At 32.4% G+C, this 13,926-nt stretch overlaps 1 protein-coding gene across 3 annotated transcripts in view; it reads right to left on the reverse strand.

The window, feature by feature from the left end:
* LOC123014307 (glutamate receptor ionotropic, kainate 2) overlaps window positions 1–13,926 on the reverse strand; it is a 98,310-nt gene that overhangs the window by 78,300 nt on the left and 6,084 nt on the right. For all 3 annotated transcript variants that reach the window (XM_044413363.1, XM_044413362.1, XM_044413361.1), the window contains exons 2-3: window positions 11,586–11,675; window positions 11,152–11,529 (exon numbers count right to left, since the gene is read on the reverse strand). In XM_044413363.1, coding sequence (XP_044269298.1) covers window positions 11,152–11,227 — 76 coding nt within the window. In that variant the 5' untranslated portion in view covers window positions 11,228–11,529; window positions 11,586–11,675. The remainder of the gene's footprint in view (window positions 1–11,151; window positions 11,530–11,585; window positions 11,676–13,926) is intronic.

Consider the following 13,926-nt stretch of genomic DNA (forward strand, 5'->3'; position numbering starts at 1 on the left):
TAGTTTCATACACTGAATTGTTTATGGCTCATTGACAAAGCCTTAAAGGCAAAATCCTCGATTAATGATAATAATTGCACTGGGAACCTATTAGTGTAGTGTTTGTCAATGCTGGACCGTTAAAGTGTAATCACTAATAAATTGATTCATGTCTAATGTGTGTCAAGATCATTTTGCAATATTCAAACCAACAAGCCGAGAACATTATTGATTAATGGATTTATAATATTCCCACGACGAAAATTTATCTAACGTATATAAAGCTTGAACTCACTGAGAATTGAATAAATCGCCGTTCAAGGCATAAGCCGAGTTTTCTAATTTTAATAACTACAATTTTCAATAACTATTATTTATGTTTCGTTTGTTTCTTACTAATAACTGTTATATGAGTTGCTATCATTCGGAGTATTTTTGAGGTAAAAGTCCAAAATTAGAAGTTCCAGAAAATTCCAATTAGGAGAGTAATTAATTGCGATCAATCCTTGTGGAGAATTTTGATTAAAAGTAAACTTAATGACGAGTTAAAAAGGCTTTTAAAGATGAGTAATTTGCCTGCGGAAATATTTAAAAAATCAAAGAGAAAGTTTTATTTACAGTAAAAAAAGCTTCTTTATAAATATGAATCAAAATGAGTATATTTTGACATTAAAACTATTAGTTTGAGTTTTACAAGTGTCATGTTATTAAATTTCGTAAGGCAAGTTTCCTCACGTTCTTCGATTTATCTTTGTCCAAGAATATTAGGTTTCAACACCATTATTTTTAATCAAATTCTAGCACAAAAATATTGCTCATTATGTTTTATCTCTTGCAGTATTAAGTTTGATGATGTAAAAGTGTGTCACGAGGGGCATCATGGAAAAGTAAAATTTTTTACACGCTCACATCGTACGCATTTTTCAGGCTTAGTTTAAGCCGAAGGTTTCGTGCTCCATAAAACAAACATATTTGGTCACAATAATATGATTAATCAAAATATTAGATACAATACGAGAATTGGCTTTATGGTAATTAGGATTTCAGGCTTATTTTACAGGAATAATACACAATTGCACACATAAATCAAAAGCGTGAGTGGAACCACTTTTTGTTGAAAGGGTTGAACAGGGGTGTGCAAATTTAATTTATGAGCGAACAAATTGATTTAAAGTAGAACTGAAATTAGTCAAAGTATTATTGCAAAAGATAGACAAAAGTGCAACTTTTTCCAACTCCAATGTGTTGAGGCAGTAGTGGAGTGAAGCGACAACTAATTACTTGATATTTACTAAAAATATTTATCCGAGGTTTTGCAAAGTTGAGTTATTCTGAACAGATAAAAGACTTTTATCTTTGTAAATCCAAACTCTCGCTTCGTTTTATAAATTGTAAATTTCAATAGTGACTTTATGTTGGCTTTGGAGCCCTTTCCAAAAGATAAATCTTGAAAGTGGTTGCAGATTTTTAATACCAAAGCATTGGCTGTTAACACCGAGCGACAAAATTAGCATCAGAATATCGTAAAGATCTCTTTTATTAATTTATTAATGTAGCAGGGAAACTCGAGAGTTTGCTGACCTTTATTGTGAGGTTTATTTTGCAAAAGAAGCAAAATCGATACCGCAACCTCATGAAATCGTTTCAAAATTACCCAAAAAGTCTTGTAAAAAAATCAAAAACGAAAGGTAATTGAACTGTCAAAGTAAATATTTTGGATTCATCTAGATCGAGCGGATTATCCCGACGACTTTAACAAGCCTTAAAACCTGCCTCAGAAGCGTATTTGTATCTGAATTATAAATGTAATGCGAATTAGGTCTTTGTAAATTTATCGCAGAGCAATAAAACGTTTGAGAGATAACCGATTGGCCAGTGAAGTGCATAGAATCTATTTTGTAAGTATTTTAATCACGATATATTTCAGCAACGCCGCGGAATTCTTTAGAGGATTCATCCCGAACAGATTTATGAGCCAAGGCAGTGGTGCCAACATGACGGCATGGGCTAGCATTTGGCAAAAAATAGAGCAATAAAATTTCCTACATTTCTCTATACAGAACCAGTCAATAAACGTTCAACACTTGAAAATGAATCCGCAACACTCTAATGGTAGTGGCGGAACAATCCGCGCTTCACCTGCTCCATTAATCAATGTTTGCAAAATATAATATTTTTATTTCTTTTATTCTTTATAGGTTTAAAAGTATTTCTGTATTTCTTAAAAAAGCAATCTGATAACAGGTTTTTTTCTGACAATATTTTTGGAGAAACTATTCTGCCTTAAAAATGTATTTTTTCATTGACTTTGTAGGCCGTAAGATAAGCTTGTATCTGTGTTGCTACGCCCTTGCTACCAGTTAAGCGATAATCAGAAAGATCTGGGAAACTAACCGGGTTTGTGGGATTTATACTTGCGACTTCGTGAAGATATTTTAAGTCGATGAGCTGCGCTTCATTGCTACTCAAAATTTATTAGTCTGACCTTAATTCGGGTCTTAGGCCCAAGGAAATCATTTCTTTTTATTGCCTCTACAAAATGAATGCGAAAACTTGAGAAGAAACGATCAGTGCAATTAATGCCGGCAAGTTTCAGCAAGAGAGCAAACAATTTACAATTAGCTATTTTCGTAAATGGGGCGCGAGCTGGCTTTTGTCTGACGATTCTTAAGCCTGTTAGGCTCCAAGTAGCCCACAATTGCTACTTAAAACCATTGTAAAACTCCGCTTTGAATTGGGAAATTTTAATTTGATAAAGGTTCTCGAAAGATATTTCTCCCAATGCGATAAAATGCAAGTGTGTAAGACGTGGCAGATAGGTAAATTGCAAAGTCCTACTATTTCTTAACTCGATTCAAAAGTGCATTCATCTTTAAACTGCCATTACTCATTCAATAACATTTTCACCAAGTCGGAAGCGTATTCAGATTCACTTAAACCACGTTGCATTTTTGCGAAAAAAACGTAAAATAAAGTTTGAACTCTGGTGGCGTAATCTACATAATCTTGGATGTAAATACTAAAACAATCATGTGGAGCACTTTCCCGTTTGTGTGCTAAAGATAACGCATGTTTTAGATAACATAATTTATGTTCTGGGGGAATACTCCGAACTGAATAAAATAACCTTCCTTCTGTCAGTTTCGGATTCCAAGACTTTCAAGCGTTCCCGATTTTTCTAACTTGTAATTTTAAACGCCTACATGTCTTATTGCTACATTAAAAAAAGTTTGCAAAAAGAAACCACAAATTTTGCTCTCGGTTGATAGAATTTTGAACACAAAGCATTCATTAGCTCCTGAATTATTTATTGCTGGAAACTTAAAACAAAAATACGACTAATAAAAGAAAAATTTAAGATCACTTTTGCTGAATTCATAAACGGTTATGATATGAATGAACCAAAAGATGAAAAAAATGCAGAAAGTGAGAAAAAACCTGTTCAAAAGAATTCATTTTAAAATGTTGATTGTGTGTGTAAACAAATATTTCGGCTTTACGCTGTTGCATGTAAGAAAATCTTGACTCATTTTTTTACTTAATAAAATTTCACCTGATGTTTTAAATTATAGGCTTCAAAAGCTTTCATTTAGATAATTTATGAGAAAAGTTTTTATAAAGTTAAAACTCTTACATATGATGTCCTGGCAGGAATTTTTGTATGTAACAAGGAAGTTTTATTTTATGTTTAATAATTTTGCGTGCAAACAGCGACATGCTCAGTTTAATTCTTTGAAACTTGTGTAAAAGTTTTCTAAAAATTCAAGTCAGTTTCAATAAAAATAAATTGTTGCTGGCTTTGGACCGTTAATCTTGTCACATTTCAGAATTCTCAAAATGAAAAATGAACCGTTGCGATACAACTGAACATTAATATTTTCATTTTGACTGCATATAACTAACAAAGATGAAACGTCGTCAAGAAGAAAAAAATAATTAAATACTCGATTTCTGTCCAACTGAGACCTCAGCTCTCCGAAAAACAGTGCAGCGTTTGTTATCACCCTAAATAAATAATGAAAAAAGTTTTGTAGGTGGATAAAATAGAATCAGAACTGAAAAATAATTGAATTCACTTTGGCGTGTTATTTAGAATGTCCCCAAACAAGCGAAACTCGCGCCCTTAATTTACTTAGCTTTTGTTTGAGTCTGTTCTAATTTAAATAAAAAATAATACTTGTTTTGATAGAAATACACACAAGGCTTTGTACGAAGTTAGCAACGTTTTACTAATTGTCATTCAATTAATGTTAGAAAGGAGGGTTGTGCTCTACTGTAATTATATGTATCGTGATCATGAGAGTAATGAAGCGAAGCCACACGTCCGCTGAAGCGACTAACGGCTCCTGAATGGGAATGGCAGGATAATAAACACAGCAATACCGAGTAGAATACCAGTCGGGCTAGTTGCATGGTTTGGTGAGGAAGCTTCAGCAGGACAATAACAATGTCGTGCCTCAACGCGACCAGAGCTGAATAACCTGATCCATTGTTTTCGATCTTTTCAAACAACCTATTGAGATTTCATAAGTGCACACAGTGCACAACTCTAGGAAAATGCAAATAAGATGACGGGCAGATTTGAAAACAAGCGCGTGCAGGAATTTTGAATTTTGAAAAATTGTTTTTTGCTTAATTTGAATTGGCTGTCATAATTTTCGCTTTCTGCCCACTCCTGGTCTGAGGTTGCAAGAGGACCGCATTGCTGCTGCAACCACCATCGCATCTTCAAGTTTTCGTATCTTCGAGTCGTCAATTAGTGGCCTAGAGTTTTGCATCTTCGAGTCTTTGCTTTTTCAAGTTATCAACTAGTAGCTTCGAGTCTTTATCTTAGCACCTACACCAGGCACAGTACCGTCCCATTTACCTTCATTTTTATTTAATTATTACTAATCGTGTCTATATATTTTTCCAATATACATATTTAGTTTTTAAACCACGCGGTAATTCGCCCTTTGTCGTTTTTCTCCAACCAATTTGTTGCCCAAGAATAAGATCGCTTCTACATAATCGAACAAAAATAAAGGCACAATGTTCATAAAGGTCTTGGCAAAAAATATTTAGCTACGAGTAGTAGCGAGTAGTCAAAAATTGCTGAATATTTTTGTGTATGGTTATTCGCTTATGAATACCATGAGCGCGCAGCAAGAATGGTTTCGCAAGCGTAATGACGTTGAATAAAAATATTCTAAAATCTTTGACTACGAATAGTACAAATTGTATTCAACGGACTATTCAATAAACCAAATGTCAAGTGAGTGAAATATTCACTTATAATATTATGAGTGCGTTGATTGTTTCCGGAATTTTTTTGGCAATCACGAGAACAAAATTCCCGGATTCAATCAAGAAACAAGTGGTATTCGGTAAGAAAATTACAAAACATCAATGAGTTCAGATATAAGTCTTAGTTTTTGATGTTGAAAATAAAGTTTTGCTAAATATTTGAGGTTATGTATTGTATCAATAATTTTTTATTTATTAATTTTAGCTACTGAGTCAAAAAAATGTCGGAATTTTTTTGTGTTGCTATGGTAATCATATTAAATACTAAATTCAGATTGGTCCTTCCATGGGGTCATGCAATTTGCGCTTTAATTTATTATTTGAAAAAAGAGAGGTGAATTGAATAGTCAAAATAAAACATAAAAACTGTTTTATAAATAATAATAAATTAGTAGGTTTGATTTACCACAATGTTTCGGTGTCATCAAGATTAAAAACCTTAAACGTTCTCGTCAAAAATTATTCATAGCGTTCAAGTTGTCAAGACTAAAATTTCTAAGAACATACAAATTGACTCATTTTACAAACATTTAGATAAGAATTCAGAAAACATCGGCAAAGTACGTTTTTTTGCTTTTTTGCGACACAAACCTCGTATTAATAAAATACGAGATGTGTACAAATACTAATAATAGCCTCTTGTTCAAAAAATTTGAGCACCTGTGGTAAATATGTTGGATGGTTACCAAAGCTCTCTTACTGGAACTAAATTTCAGTGTTTCACATAAACAGCAATGTAAGTAGCTTAAAGGAATTACGAGATAGCTTGTTTTACGATACAAAAACCTTGTAAGTTTAGAATAAAACAAATTTGATTTGAAACTTGGCGAAGTGATTTTGTTGTATTTTGAAATAAGTAAAAAACGGAACAAACGCTTATGTGTTGTAAAAAATATCAACAATATTTTGGGGTTGTTGAAAGGCTTGGAATAAAAGGGGCAAATGAAGTTTGAGATTGAACAAAGGTTGCAATTAACGTTTTTGTGGTATGGTGTAATAAGGTTTAAAAAGTTCACTTTATAATTTCTAGTCTAACGAGTGCGCCAGCGGAAGACAGAGAAGATAATTAATGAAGAGGAGCCAGAAGGCGTAAAAACAGCCTTTTGTCTTGTTCGACGGATGTTTCTTGTTAATTTAGCGAAAAATCATAGACAATTAGTTCGGATCGGAAAGTGGAAGATGGATGTAAAGCGAAACAAAATAACTTAAATAATGCGATTTTGCTTTGCGTGTCAGTAGGTCTGTCCTGTCGTCTTATTGTTCCCTGACAAAAGCTCATTCTCCGAACCGATTGGGTTGAACTGTGCTTTTGGTTTCAGTCGACCTCAAGTGTAGTCGACTTCCCAAGTCTGCGGCACACTCAAGATTTATTGCGGTTTTGCTTATCCGATGTCCCAATCCTACCCCACTCCGCATATATCTTTGTTTGTTCTGATTTTCTCTCCAAATTTAACTCTACATGTTTGCCTCACTTAGCCCACTTTATAAGCGATTTATAAATGACCTATCGCCTGAGCGTGACACCGTAACCCGATCAGAATAATAAATTCATATCATATAATGCATCGCATTTTTCCCAACAAACTTGCCACCTTAGCCAATCTCACTATTTAGAAAATTTATGATCCGAAATATTATTCGAAACATGGAAAATGTCTAGCGGGATTGAAAATAGTATACTTACAGATCGAGACTAGAAATAGCAAATTTACTTAAATCTAGGCCAAAGTCGGAATAAATGATACCCGGAAGAGACTGATCGAAACTACTTTTACAGAATCCAGAATAAATTACCGCTATGATACTGCAATAACAAGAAGTACAGAATTTCTTTCTGTACTGTAATTACTTTTTAATGGAACTGCTAAAGATTCGATTCAATATTTCCCACTTGCAGATTATAAGATAAGCATTAAACTTTTTCTCTTAATCGCTTCGAGTAATTAGAAAATGGAAAATAGACGAATTAACATTTCTCTCTGACAAGACCAAGCACAAAAACTTTTATTCAATTCTGTTGTTGCATTTTCAATAGTTTCAATCTATATTTTATTACTGTTTATCAATAAACTAGTCTTCTGAGGTGTTACGTATCCAGAGACATTTTTTAATTTGAAAAAATACAAATCAATGCATTGCTGCTCACAGTAGCATGTTTACAAATTAAGAGTATCGAAATAAAATCCTGCTTTATTTAAATGAAGATGATGACAACACAAATAGAAAAATTACTTCACAGTAAGAAATGAAGATATTTATGAAAATTATTTATTATTATGAAAAAGCTGAATTTTTAATAACTGAATGTTTACTGTCCAACAAATGATTATTGTTTGTTTTTGAAAAGATACAGATGCACCAGATGCGAGACCAGAAGTTGATTGGACCTTGAATTGGACTTCAGAAACAGAACCCCTTTTTTATGGCTTCTGGTTCTTTCGTGTGAAGATGCTTACTGTTGTTGTTAAAGTTTTGTCTTCGGTACCCACTTTTATTGTTAAACATCTTGTTAGCTGATTCCAATTTATTACAAACTGACTCATTTTGGAAATTTAAAGATGTCCACATTTTCTTCATGAAGTGTCGGTGACTTTAGTTTCACAGACCATTCAGCCATATAAGCCAGCATCACATTTTTAGTTATATCTGATACATTTTTCGAACGTAACCATTTTTGAAAAACATTCGTATTTTTTCTGGATTTCGATGGCAGTAAATCCAAACATGGAATATTTGCAGCTTCATCTATTTCCCTATTTAATGGTTTTTTTAGAAAAAAACAGTTCTCGCGGGTCGTCGCACAAGTTTTTTTTTCATAAAATATTTATTATGTTTACATAGCAACTTTCGTAGGTAACTTAAAAATTAGACGTCAACTAGTATGTCGCCAATTTGTGTGATAATTTAATGTGGTCAATGGTAATAATCGGTAGCGGAAAAAATGTAATAAGCGACACAGGATGTAAGGACTAAATTTTCACGGAAGAATAAACGGGGCTTCAGTTTCACCACGGTACGTACAATTTTTCCCCAAATGTTATAATGCCCTTACATTTCTTGTAGCTTAACAAACTATTATTGTAATTTTGACAGATGAGGAAACTAAAAATCTTACCTGGGAAGTAATTTCCTTTTTAAACTTAGGGTGGAAAAACTTACTTTCGATTAGGGTCTTAAAAAAATTACTTAAATTGACTTTTGACCCAGACGTTACTGATCCGTTAATGACAATAATGTGCAATGATTTAAATTTATTACAAAAACAACTTGTCCCTCTCACGGGTTACAAAAGTTTCCCGTATCAATGATAAGGGAGTCTTTTGTAATATGTTGTCACTCAAACTCTTGTGTACAACTGGACATAAGATACACCCCCAGCTGGAGGGGTGATACTCGTGGGGTGCGGACCCATTGAGTACGGTAAGTACCAAAGACAGATGTTAACAATTTTGTAACTCGTAAAAAGGCATTTTTTTTAAGTAAAGAAATTCGCAGGGTGAAAGAGTTGAGGATATTACAATATCTAGATAAAGCTCGTGCAAATGTACATTTTCTCACACTAATTGAGTTTTCTGCATCCGTGGCTGATAATAGCAACACCCGGCAAATTTATAAGCTTTTAGGTATAAATCTATTAGGGCGTGATGTCCGCACAGCAAAGCAAAAAGCGTCCGGTTGCAGATTATCACCGAAACGAATTGCAAACCCCAAACGAGTGGTTTGTTAAATAAAACCGCACAAATTAAAAGATACGAATAATCTGCTCATTCATACTAAGCAGAAACATCTCGTAATTAGCGATTTCACCAAATGACGATGTAACGTTTTAATCAAAATGCCATTCTGCTGAAACAAATTAAAAACTCAAATTTTCAATTCGACATCTGTGTAAATAACGTCAGTAAGTAGCATTATTCTGCCAAACCATTTTTTTTTGTACCCCCTTCAAAGAATATATTTCCTCTCTTATCTTTATCCGAGCGTTCTAATTGTCTTGTCTTAACGGGGTTTGAATAAAAAAGTCGATGTTTGAATTCCGAAGATTTTTCCTGCATTGCGTAAATTATTCCGAAGTTTTATGTGATGTAAGCAATTCGACTTACCGCAAAAGAATTAGTCAGCTGGCGATAACTGGAGACTCTAACGTAACGGCCAGGAAATGATTGCTTCAAATTTGCGATGAAAGGACTTGGATAATTTCATTAGATTTAGACCTCAGACAAATTGCCAAAACGGTCAAAGGTTAATAGGAGCCGTGCTATTTTTCCACTTTTTTCATGGAAATTAAATAAAACGTCCCAACTCTCCTTTTAATGTTCTTGCAAATTGCTAAATTTAATTAGGAAAATGTTTAAACACTCAATGGACAAATATTTTAAGTTTCGTATCAATGCTGCGCTCTGTTTTGCGATTAATTAATAACTTCTGAAGCTAAATTGGCAAAAAAGCACAAGATATTAATTAGAAACGAACTGAGAGAAGTTCAGACAAGTTTAACAAATTTAATTGCTTACGTCATTGAGGTTTAACTGCTGGGAATTCAGTAATTGCTTTCTGAATATCTTTCTATAATTTAATTGAAATTTGCTTATAATTACAATTAGATCGTTTTATAAAATGATCAAAAACTCCGGACAAATAATCCCCTACTTCGGTACTTTAGGTGCCTTTTACTATAGAATTTCAAAAATTTCATTTAAACTTCAATACCTACAAAACAAAAATAATCTTGTTAGAGCTTCTGGAATCAAAACATTTGCGACGTTTAGGATTCTTTTTTATTTCTTCTGCAAAAGCAAACAGAAACTTGGTACAAATAAAATTTTCGATCAATATTTGTTTTCTATAGCAAATGTTAAACTATTTCTTTATCAACTCTTTTGAGTAGATAAAGTAGCACTTTAACAGCAAGGGTAAATAAAGTGTTTTAGTAACTCCTAGTAACACAATTTGCCAAAAATTGTAATATTCTTTGAAATTTTATTTTTGCTTTTGAATTTGTCCTGCTATAGAAAAAAATGTTGTATTAGACACGACGATAAAGATTGTTTATCTACTCGTGAAATAACCCTTTCACTCGTATATAAACAACCTCTTTATCGCCTTATACAGGATGCGCCAGAACTCGCACCCCAGAGAAAAATGCCATATAAGGTAAGATACCAGGAACATGGAAAAAATGTTAAAAAAATTTTATCTATAAAAATTTCGAAGTTATGAGAGTTTAAAGTTTGCACTTTGACTCTATTTCTGTTGGAAAAATATTTTTTCAAGTTTTTTTGATATAGGCTATTAAAACAGGAAATAAGGAAGCTGTATCTTAAATTGTAACTCTGTTCAATGTTATTTGAGGCTTTATTGGCAAAATTTTTGTCCCTTTATCAAATCATTCTAAAAAAACATATACAAGATTATCAATCAGTATCATTAAATAGATATAAAAAAATGTCAAATGTCAAAAAATAAAACTCAAAATTTTTTGACAGCTAGAATTTTTTAAACATTTTTTTCATGTTCCTGGTATCTTACCTTACTTGAAAATTTTCTCTGGGGCGTACCCTGTATAATAAATAACTATTTTCAAGTTTTTACATTTATAATTAAATGTTATTAATGCTTTTTTTATTTGATACATTTGACTTTAAAGAAGATCAAAGCGTAAAATAAAACGTGGTAATAAATAAACTCGGATATAAGCTTAAAACATCAAAGAAGTTTTTTTAGATTTGTATAAAAAAGTGATTTCGTTTAACCCTTAAACGAAAAAAAATTTGAATATACGAATATAGAATAAAAACTGTTTATCCCGGCGCATCCACCATTTTTTACATTTGTATATTAATTGATTTTTAACAGATTTAAAAGTGAAATAATTACAAAACTTACCAATGCGAATGACAGGTGGCAGAGCATTTGATGCCAGTGTACTCCAAACGAGCATCAGCACACATATCACCTCCATTTTGCTATCACTGATCGACCAATCAGCATGACCAGATATCACCGCATATGCAATGCAGCATCACATTCAAATTCACCATACTAATCAACAATGTTTATAATTAGAACACACTTAGATAAACATTGATTTAGGGAGGGTCCGGTCCACAAATATTTGAACACTTTGAGTCGAGTTTATCTAATTCATTATTACACTACACTGATTTTATTTATATAGTTTAAACGGACCTTTCGAAGCTGAAATGTTAGAAAGCAATAAAGATCTTATCTAAATTAAATTTCGTAACGAAAAGCAATTGAAACCTGAAATAACAATTGTTACTGCAAATAAAATAACTTGCTGAAATAAAATAACTTACAAGAACTTCTAGCAATCGAAAGGCGACAAAAAGAAAAATGATAGACGAAACTTTTAATGATTGCCACTCACGACAGCAGAACCAATTTACCTGAAACAATAAAATTATGAATTAGATCATTAATTATAGACCTCATTGGGGAATTTTATCTCTAATTTAATTGCATGTTCAAAGCAAAATAGCGACTAAATGTGGTTACAACTTTGTTAACTTAAATTAAAGCACTAATTTAAAACTTGAAGTTGAAAATACTCTTACACATACATGGTGTTTCTCCTAACGAAACTTTCTCAACCATTTACTATTTTGCTGATTCGTAAATGGTAAACATGTTAAAAAAGTTAAAGACAATTGACATTGATTTTGAATAACTGCAAATCATTTTGATATTTTTTGAGAGGATATAAAAGATGATTTTGTTGCGGGCATTTTTTCCAGAAATTACTTGCTATAAATTATTGTCCACATCCTCCTACGTTTAAAATTTCTGGCTACACCCTTGTCGAATATAAAGCATTCCCATCTAAGGTATCCGTAGAGATAGTTCCGGATTGAAACAAAGTGTAAATAATTTATGACAAGTCTGCGGCCGCTTTCTTCAGTCTTAAAACTCTTACTAATTTTCTCAGAAATGAGAACCCAATTATATATGCATGCAGATGATTAAAATCCTCTTGCGTTGACCAATTTCACCAATTTTCTCAATTATCAACGAAAAGAAAATTTTGTCAAACAATTGAGTTCTGTCAGAAAAACAAATCATTATATCATATTTTCGGTTGAAAAATTGTAATGGAAAGCGCAAATTATCATCAACTGGGTGCGCGTTTAAATGTTGGAACACGTATGGGATGCGTAATATTGACACAATTTGCTTGAACCAGCAGATTGGTAAAACCGACTTTACAGCATTTGTTTAATTGGCAAACATAAAAGTCGCTTCATGAATACATTAGCTGTGCTAGTGGGCTTCTTTCGGGGTGATTCTAATCACGTAATTAGCATTAAGAACTTTGTTGCAGTGGATGCCACCGCATGTATTTGCCGTTATTCATAGAGAAAATTTAAATACGGTAATACTAGCGCAAATTTTAACCGCAAACAAGTGCACAATTGTTATTTATTTAGTTCAATACAAATGCTTTAAAACACGTTTTTCTTTTTAGGTATAAACAAAGTCTTCTTTACTTGTATTAAGCGCTGTGAAAATGTTATGTAACTTCTTTCTTATACAGGGTGTTCGTTTTTCGAGCTCCACCATGGGGATCTCAGTTATTATAAGAGATACGGGATTGGTTAAATTAGGGCAAAATTTCGCATTTTTATGCTAAACAATAATATAAAAGAAAACTTAATGTGTCATTTTTAGTTTTTGAATTATTGGAAAAAACAAAAATTTGTAATTTTCGTTTTTATTTTTTCAAGCAAAAACTAAAAGACCTAGTCGTTTTTAACTAGGATGTTCTTAAGGCACTTTCTTATAAAGGATCTAAATCTGTCATCGTATTTTCCAAGGCGCTCTTGATATCAGCGTTACAACACTCAACTTTGGATTTTCTTATGGACGCCATACTCGTATTTAATTACTGATTTTTTTAAAAGTCTTTTTGTTCCTGATTACGAAGATGTATCACACGATATAATTAAATGTTATATGCTGACAAAATTAAGAAAAAGCGTTTTTGAGAAGAGTGCTTTGGAAAAAATACCAACAATTTTAATTAACAAACTAGATTTTGACAGTACAGTTAAATCTGAATGTCACATTTCCGTCAAGATTACCTACTTAAAAACCAAGGTTTTAAAATAGGAACAACGTGATAAACTAGAATTTGTTCTTGGCAAAACAAAAGAACACAAAGTTATAAAAGATGATCTGTTTGCAATATTAATTAAACTGTAAAAATTTAATTTGTTAATTATAATATATATAATTGTTGTTTTTTCCAAAGCATTCTTCCTTAAAGCGCTCTTCCTTAATTTTAAATAGCATGTAAACTTTGATACATCGTTGTAATCAGAAACAAAACGACTCTTCAAAAATAGAGATTTCGAATATGGCGTCTATAAGAAAATCTAAAGTTGAATGTTGTAACTCTGACATCAAGAGCACCTTGGAAAATGCGATGACAGATTTAGATTCCTTGTAAAAAAGTGCCTTAAGGACGTCTTAGTTAAAAACGTCTAGGTCTTTTAGTTTTCGCTTGAAAAAATAAAAACGAAAATTACAAATTTCCGTTTTTTTCCTATAATTAAAAAATTAAAAATGCCACATTCAATTTTCTTTCAGATTATTGTTCAGCACAAAAATGCGCAACTTTGCCCTAATTTAACCGACCTC

Source organism: Tribolium madens, unplaced genomic scaffold (assembly GCF_015345945.1).
Source record: "Tribolium madens isolate multiple individuals breed KSU strain unplaced genomic scaffold, Tmad_KSU_1.1 Scaffold_97;HRSCAF=244;Tcas5.2_LG3a, whole genome shotgun sequence".
Taxonomy (NCBI): Eukaryota; Metazoa; Arthropoda; class Insecta; order Coleoptera; family Tenebrionidae; genus Tribolium; species Tribolium madens.